This window comes from Micropterus salmoides, unplaced genomic scaffold (assembly GCF_014851395.1).
Source record: "Micropterus salmoides isolate LMB-PRFRI ecotype aquatic unplaced genomic scaffold, ASM1485139v1 Ms_hic_scaffold_1, whole genome shotgun sequence".
Classification (NCBI taxonomy): Eukaryota; Metazoa; Chordata; class Actinopteri; order Centrarchiformes; family Centrarchidae; genus Micropterus; species Micropterus salmoides.
Window position 1 is genome coordinate 19,928,135 of NW_024040040.1, and position 9,206 is coordinate 19,937,340.

The window sequence follows — 9,206 nt, forward strand, 5'->3', positions numbered from 1 at the left end:
TTATGTTTTAGCCAGTATAAACACTGATCGTGTGTCTGAATAAAATGCATGAAAACATTTAACAGGAGCCAAACCTGACCGCTTATATGAACCTAAAATGTTTTACAAGATTATTGTACGAACACTAGGAGTAAAGAATTTATAACGGACTTTCGAACAAATCATTTGAAAATAAAATCTTGAAGTTTGATATGTTTATGTTGGAAGCACTCAACATTTCTGTGGCAAATAAAGCCAAAAACACAGGAACAGTTTTCTCCCCCATGATGATACTGTCAGTATTTCAGTATGTTGTTCAGAACAATGTAAGCAAGTAATTTTCACTTCAGTTGTCAGAAAAGAAATTTGAATAAAGTAATTAGGGTTTTTAGAAATCCCGATGTATGACTTTAAATACGGTCAAAAATACACTCCTAGCAAACTCGGGAGGAGCTGTATTCAGGCGATGCAGCATCGGTGTGTGGCACCGCATGAACTGATGTCATCACCTGATTTCCTGTGTTACTCCTGATTTATGTCAGATGTTCATTTTATCCTTTCATTGCACAGCACTTATAATCCCTACAACCCCATACTGTTTCCAGCCGGACAACTAGCATGCACATGATGCAGATAAGAGGAAGGGAGGTATGAAAAAAATAAAACTATCTGCCCAAGCCTAAAAATGACAATGTATGAAGCCCATTTCTGCCAACAGAAGACAAATGATAAACAAAATAAATGTAACCGAAGTCCATCTTTAATTATAATTTAAGTCTAAATTTTATTTTCACAATGTAGATAGTACATCAATTACTGTCTCATAACTTTGACTTCTTGTGAGCATTTCTGGTTTTATTGCTATTTGTTTTTGGTATAAACTGGCTTGCATAGCGTTTAACTTCATGGAACTGTCAAAAGTAAAAAAGTTCAAATGTAGGCCTACCATTACTTTACTTCAGCACCTGTATTTTAAGAGTTATCAGAGGATTTTGGCTTCATCTTCTTTTAGAGCACTGTAATTCCTGTTAATAGGGTGAAGGTGGATTAGATTTTGTTGTCAATTTTTAGTTGACAGAAATTACAAATACATTTACTCACTGACATACATTTATGTAAATGCATTTACTTATGCTGGGCAGTGCACTGGTGTTGCAGTGGTTAGCACTGTCGCCTCACAGCAAGAAGGACTTGGGTTCACACCGGTTGCCCTGGCCTTTCTGTGTGGATTTTGCATGATCTCCCCGTGTGTGTTTTTTTTCCGGTTGCTCCGGCTTCCTCCTACCGTCCAAAGACATGCGGACTAGGGTAATTGGTAACGCTAAATTGTCATTAGGTGTGAATGTGAGTGTAAGTGGTTGTCTATCTAGCCCTGTGATGGATTGGCGACCTGTCCAGGGTGTACCCCGCCTTTCGCCCGATGGCAGCTGGGATTGGCTCCAGCCCCCTGCGACCCTGTTCGCAGGATAAGTGGTTGACAATGGATAGACATTTACTTATGACTTAATGGACAACAAAGAATACAGTATATTCTCATTTTTATCTTTATTGTACAAAAATACATTTTTCTTCAAGCAGCTTCTTAGTATTTGTGGTGTGCAAAGGACACAGTTGTCAGGTATTAAAGTACATTTTTATACAGTCGTGTTACACATTAGATTTAGAGGTAGGCCATCATATTTAATACATAAGTTTGAGGTAGTGTGCAACATTTCCCAGTGATAGTTTTCATCCATGTGCTGTACAATAAATATCTAGGAATTTTGAAAGGGATTTTGTTACATTTAGATATTCTCCAAATTAATACAAAAGGCAAACTGATGCACTTTGCATGCCGGGGCATCCCACACTCGTGCACACAAAACATCACAGTTTTGTGTTAAGTGGATTTGTGCAACAACGCAAAGGTAAACTTTTCAACAGACTGCAAATATATTTATCCTTACATTTCATCAACAGCTGAAATATAGACACGGTGTAATAGTTAGGATCCCATTCACTTTGAGGCTAAATGATATTCGTAGCACCTAAAACCTCCTTCAGTACCCAGTTTTGAAATCCCAGATGTCTTTATTCTCTTGATTTCCAGCAGTGCATTAAAACAGCAACTCAAACGAATGTAAATATTGTATAGAAAGACATATCAGGTGCTAAATGATGTAAGGTCAGATAAGTTGAGCTGCCAAAACTAATTGTCAGAGATGCTAGATCATACTCGTGTGGGCAAAGTGGTCAACCAGGGCACCATTTGTACATAAAGCTCCATGAAATCTTCCCCTGAGTTTATCCAAAATAACTTAAAGAAACATCTCCCTGATTTTGTCAAAGCAGGTAAAACTAAGATATGTCCTCCACTTGTGATATATTGAAACCTCATTGGGAACTCATTAGGTTTAAAGAGGATATTTTGGAATTTGAGGGCACAATGTTCACCTTGCTTCATTGAAATTGCTGTGTCCAGTCTAGTAGATTCATAAATCCTCGGGATTTCGGGATTTGCACATATGTTTTGCTGGTTGAAAAATGTTGAACTTTACGTCAATTTCTGCAACCCCGGGCAAATCCACGTCTAAAGGCCAGTTTATACTTCACTACTTTTATTGCGTCGATTCTATATGCGTACCCTCGCCGTCGTGATTATTTATTCTTGTGCATTCCTCTGCAATTGCACCTCCCGTAACGCTAGTTGGTGGTGAATTTTTTATGTTCCACTGAGTGGACTTTAGACTGTTAGACTGCCGGCTAACTTCTAGTTTAACCCTCCATGAACTTAAATGGGGGTAAAATGATTTAATCATGCAGCTTCCAGACTTTGTAAATGCTGATGGACTGAATGCCCCAAATTCTGAGGGTTTTGACGGTCAAAAAAACTTTTTACATGATTTTACAGCAGCTTCTTAAACAATGTAGGCCTAAAAGTCTATGGGGAAAAGTCTGGTTTGGCCACTAGAAAAATTGGCTTCAAAGTACAGAGCACTTCCTGGGGGTTGGAGGAAATGCAATGCAACCCAGCTGACCAGTCACAGTTCTTGCGGTCTGCTCTGCCTCGATATTAGGGAGGTCCACATTAGGCTACGTTCAGACTGCAGGCCTTAATGCTCAATATCGATTTTTTCCCAGATCTGATTTTTTGTTTTGTTTGACAGTTTACATTATAGTTTAAATGTGGCCCATATCAGACTCCAGTGTGAACTGTCTGCGGCCTGAAAGTGACCCGCATGTGCAGGATAATAACACGACGTGACACGCAGCACACTGTTGCAGGCTACAGAAGTAAACAAGGGCCTTAAAGCCCCAACTTCAATCTGGTATTTTATCCCAAATAATATCTTTAAAAAACTAGAGGGACTTTATTTTCTACTCACTTGTAATTATAATATTACCAAATTGCCTATCAAATTATCCAGATTTTACTAACAGTCCCTCCTTGCCTGGAAATTATGTTACACACATAACTTTTCCCCACACAAAACTGTCATATGGAATAATGAAGATATTACTGTTGGGAAAAAATCCATCTTTATGCCACATTGGGTTGATAAAGACATTATTTATGTGAGTGATCGCTTTGATGTCAATGGTGTATTGTTTAGTTCTGAAAGATTCCTTTGTGTCAAGTCTTTTCCTATTACAAACAGAGAATTTAATCTTGTAATGAAAGCTATTCCCAATGGGCTATCAAATTTAATGAAATGTCATCTTCAATATGAGCAAGCACTGAGGTCAGAAACCCCTTTGATGATAAATGGTATTGATATTATGAATGCTAAATGCAACAATAAGCATATACGTAACACACTCTGTAAAAGAAGGAAAATTACTCCTAAAGCTAAATTCATCTGGGACAACATTCTCACAGGTATCGATTGGAAGAAGGCATGGTTACTCCCATAAAAATTTTGTATCAACAATAAGATTAAAGAAGTGCACATCAAGATTTTACACAATATATACCCAACAAATCTACATTACTCTAAATTTTTAGATATTGATAACAAGTGTGTTTTTTGCAATGACCAACCAGAATCAATGCAGCCTCTATTTTTCCACTGTGTACATTCACTTACTTTCTGGACTCGTATGCAAGACTATGTTACGGGTGAAACTAAAAACAATGTTACAATCGACTATAAATGTCATTGCATATTTTGAACATGATAAATGTAATGTCAAAGAAATTGTGAACTTATTGATCTTACATGGGAAATTCCATATACATAAGTGCAAAAATGCAAAGACTCTCCCCATCTTTACTGGATTTCTATACGAATTTGCAGAATACATTAAAAGCCTTAAGCTTATTGACTCTGAAAAATGTATCAGAACTTTGAAATTGTGCAATGAAATCTTCAGAGAGAAGCCTTTGTTTTTGTTTTTTTTTTTTTTTTTGTGTTTTATTTTTGTTTTTTTTATTTATTTATTCATTTTTCTCTTCTCTGACATTGTATGGTCTCATTTAGGCTACTGTTCCGACACAGTTTCATGATGAACAACTCATCTATGCAAGTTATGTTGAGCACTTGTCTGCTGTTTCTGTTCAAACTGTTCAGTTTAATGTGTTTTATCATAACGTGTCCACACTGTTAGGCCTAGGTTTTGAGGAGATCAATCAAATTAAATAATTTCAAAAACGATTTGTGGAAAATTATAGATTCCTCATCTCCTATTGAAGGTCATGCTAGCCATTATGCTCACAGAGGCAGGTAAAAGGCTAACTTTAGCTAAAAATGTCCACCCTGTTAGTGTCCACCCTATTAGTTTTTCAACAGGGTGGACACTAACAGGGTGGACATTTCTATACTATATACTGGTGTTTTGTCCACCCTGTTATGTTGGTATTTTTCCTTCATAGTTTATTGAAATTACCAAATATTATATATATATATGTATATTTGTATTGACATAAAGATATAGAAGGGATTGACTACACAGGCAAGAGACATTGAGTAATTCTTATCATAATTCACTTTTCTTGAGAAAAAAAGTGGAAAAATACATCCCCTTTTCATTATGTGTGCTTGTTTTACTCATTATAGGCTTGCCTATGCTGTTTAAAAAATATTTTATTGTAAAACAAATATCTAATAAGAGTGAGGGACATATGATTTCTACAAAAATGTAATTTTAGTAGCAATCATACCCTGAAAACACTTTTAAACAGTTATGTCTAAGTCCTTAACAGGGTGGACATTTCCCACATGTCACATGTTGTTAATATCTATATTTAATACAATAAAGGTGCCTGAGCTCAACCAATATGTTTTTCATAAAGTTAGATATATACTTTATGTAGCCTAATAGTTCTTTAAAATATAGGTAAATCAACTATTTATTTATCCCAAGTTATAAAGTCCAAATGGCACCCTATAAAAAAATTACCCAGCTCCGGTCCGGTGGATTTCAGGTAGGCTATAAGAAAGGGAAGCGGATGATACCGAGGTAGAAAAGAAAAAGAGCCACATGTTTAATTATGGCTTTTTGGGGAGCTTTTTCGTTCAGCACGGCTCCGTCTACAGCAGAACAGCTGCTCTACAGTGACGTCAAATTTGCATCAAATGCGAGTGTCCAGACTGAGGTCACATTTAAAAAAATCCGATCTGTATCGGACTTGGACCACATATGGAAGTGGCCCAATTCCGAACTGGAAAAGATCAGAATCCATGTGACTTGACCTGTTCACACTGTCATAAAAAGATCAGATATGAGTCACATATGGGCAAAAAAAATCTGATTTGGGTCACATTGGCCTGCAGTCTGAACGTAGCCTGACTACTCCGTAGAGTACTGCTATTTCCATTGGCTTTGTATTCAATCACGCATCTAATTCGCATTTCTTTCTGTCTGAACACAATAACCCTTTAATGCACCAAAACATTAACGGGTGAGACGTCTCAACAGTGTGGATTAATTTGACGCGTTTTTAGAAAAAATACAAGTCATGTCATGTGTAACATAGACAAAATAGCCTAATGCAAGATGTAGAGATGATCAGTTATGCTAGTGTTGTTGCACATCCCACTGTTCACCACTTGAACAGAGGCATAGATCAGTCAGTGGCCCTGTGATATGTCTGACAGCATTTTTAGGCAAAGTTAATTCCACTCAACTGACAGCAACCGCTGCAGAGCTGCTCTTCGGTTTCCTTCATGTGACTGAAGGCACCATGGCTTTTTTTACGGGTTGGACATGGGGTTAGTTTGTACTATTCACGGGACCAAAATAGCCTCTCTCCCCCCCTCCCCGTCAGGTGCAACTTTACACATGGGCTCTGGTTACAGCTCAACCAAAACAGAGGTTCAGAAGCACACGAACGTGAACAGAAAGTGCTTTTCAGTGCTCATTCTGTCTGGTCTAATCCAAAAATAAAATACATTTATATATATATGTATATATATATACACAAAGTCCTACTGGTGCGTTTTTACGCCTCGTGTCTCCATGTAAACAACATCAAGGTGGACTCCTTGTCTGTCCGGAGCCGCTTTGCTTCACACAGCAGCTGTGTGCTTCCCTCCATCTCTGAGCTGTGGAGGCAAAGAAAGACATGTTTTTACCACAAACGCAGTTCAGTGAAAGCACCACATTTATCCTAATAACACTTCTCACATCCCCCCCAATTTCAGTTATTTACTGGCTTATTTTGTTGTAATATTTAAAGTGTAGCCTATGATATATTTTTTATGGTTAACTGTAGGGCTGACCCTGAATAGTCGAAGATTCGATGCTTCGATAGGCGGAGCCTGATTCGACTGTCAATCTCACAGTTTCGCAGTGAAACAAGGATCATGCCATTTTGGCGATATGGGGTGCTCAACATCTGATTTTACATAGAACTACCAGTTTTCTCCCAATAAGTTAATATACAGCCTATTACAATATACATTTCAACGTTTAATGCTGTAACTAAATATGTAAAAAGAATTAAACTTTCAATAGCCTAAAGTGCATGAATAAATCCAAAATTGTAACCCTAACGCTTGGTCGTCAGTGCGCATGTGTATGCGTAGCATGTAGTGTGCAGTGGCAGTGGAGGAACACTTGCTGAAGAGACTGAGCTATAACTTCAAGGTGTTGTGCCGCGTGGGACTTTCGGATAATTTATCACCATTGATGAACCACATAAAGAATATTTTATCGTTTTTAAATAGCCGGCTACTTGAAGTAGACCCGCGGGGAACCGCGACGCGCATGCAATTGTCGGCAGCAGTAGGCTAATGCACGTAAAAGTCTGTACAAGACCGTTGAATGACTGGCGAGAGAGAGATAAGGGTCTTCAAAAAGCCTCAGTTTAGCTGTAAATTTACAGTGTAAGTTGAATGAAAGGGGAACTGCAGCTTCTCAAGCGGAGCTACCGTGTGTAACCCCCTCCCCGCTTGCAATCGCTGCGCACAAAAACACACACATGACTCGACTATCAGTCCACTATAGGCAGGACTTGACGATTCTGATTCGGCTAGCCTATGTAAATCCTTAGCCCTAGTTAACTGTTATTTACAACTCACTTTGGAGATCACCTGGCAACTCACAAGTAAAAGAAACATTCTACCTAAAACTGTTCTTTTAGGAAGCAACACTGAGTTTAGATTCTATCTACAGAAGAGGATCAAGCATCCCAGTCAAGTATTTACACGTAGGCCTATTTTAATCCTTTGAAGGCAGCTTGTTTTCATTTTGTGTTGTCAATCACTCGAGAAACAGGTGCCAGTCTGGTCAACAGAAATCATCCCTAAACTCTGCAAACTCAGCACCAAAAATTCTGTTTTCAGTATGCAGAGGATGCGACCTGCGCAGGTGGCATCATCTGCTCTACTTTCAAAAATATCATCCTGGATGGAGAGACTTTGGAACACATTGTGTGTCTGCGTAAAAATCGGCACCGGAGCAATCCTGGAGACTTATTATTAGCCTATTTGCTAATAGGTTTTTGGCCAGGTGTAAATGGCCACTCACCAGTTTCCTCTGGTTTCCGAGGCAGAAAGTGCAGATGGGGCGCAGGGAGGCCGCGTTGAGGGCGGCGGGGCCGTGCAGGATGCTTTGGTAGCGGATGCAGGGCTGTCCGTCCCGGCAGTCCTCCCCCAGCAGCAGCACGTTGGCCAGGTGGTGGATGTAGCTGGAGGCCAGGCGCAGCGTCTCTATCTTGGAGAGCTTCCTGTCTGCGGGCTCTGTGGGGATGAGCGTGCGGAGCGCTGTGAAGGCCGTGTTCACGCTGTGCGTCCTGTCCCGTTCCCGCGCGTTGGCCGCCTGTCTCTGTTGGCTCACCCCGGAAAGACGCGCGTCTCCACCGGCTCTCCCGACTCTGCTGCGTCTCCGCGTTCTCCTCCGCCTTGTCGTGCCGCCCCGGGAACCATCTCCGTCCGTGGCCTCCTCCCCCGCCGCCTCCCCCGGCTCTCTGCGGGGGCTGCAGCCGCCGGTGGACTTCCCGTCGGAGCTGTCGCTGCCGCTGTCCAGGTCGTCTAGGTCGGAGGTGTAGCCGTCGGGCTGCGCAGCGCGCTCGCTTCCTGTGGACTTCATCCTGGCACTGCTCGGGTCTGACTGGAGCTGCTGGGGCCGTGCGCGCGGGCGGCGGCTGCACATCACTTTATCCTGAGGGTGAAAATAGCACCGGGGGGCCGAGCAGCTGCCGCCGATCCGGTGACCGAGGGGGTTTGAGCCGTGTAGCCCCCCGGCGGATAGGCATACCATTTCTAATGAATGACGGCTGCTTTCTGGGTCGCCAGCTCACCGAGGAGAAAGGAAGACAGGTGGAGCCTAAAGAAAGGGGAGGAGGGGGCACCTGTTGCGGTCTGGAGGATACGGGTTTAAATTAGGCTCGACCGATATGGGTCAAAGCCGATATCGGCAATTTCAGATAATAAAAAAAGATGATTTGTGTATAAATTAGTGTTTAAATTTTTTTTTTTCAAAGCAATCAAACAAATAAGGAAGAAACAATAAGCTATTAAACATGTTTTGGTCATTCAGGGTCAGAAGTTCGGGATCATACTGATAGGCCCCTATAGCCCCTATAGCTTCAGAAAATTAAGAAGCCTATGCCAACATATCATGCTTCACCGTTCATACATAGGCTAATGCAGTGTGTTTAATACACAATTGGCTTACTCTAAAAGTTTAAATAAAATTACTAAAAAATGATCATTTACTTCAATTTCATTAGCGCAGAACATATAAAAAAAAAAACAGAAATCCCTTACATCTGTGATTCATGTCCTCATCACTAAAATTCTCCA

At 40.6% G+C, this 9,206-nt stretch overlaps 1 protein-coding gene across 1 annotated transcript; it reads right to left on the reverse strand.

Moving 5' to 3' along the window:
- Positions 1 to 1,509: 1,509 nt before the first annotated feature.
- On the reverse strand, positions 1,510 to 8,796 carry LOC119905177 (basic helix-loop-helix transcription factor scleraxis-like). The gene is made up of 2 exons (XM_038721943.1): positions 7,930 to 8,796; positions 1,510 to 6,503 (listed from the first exon to the last, which is right to left on the reverse strand). Exons 1-2 carry the CDS (start codon positions 8,659 to 8,661, stop codon positions 6,468 to 6,470), a joined length of 768 nt encoding a protein of 255 aa, XP_038577871.1. The 5' UTR covers positions 8,662 to 8,796; the 3' UTR covers positions 1,510 to 6,467.
- Between the last annotated feature and the right edge of the window lie 410 nt (positions 8,797 to 9,206).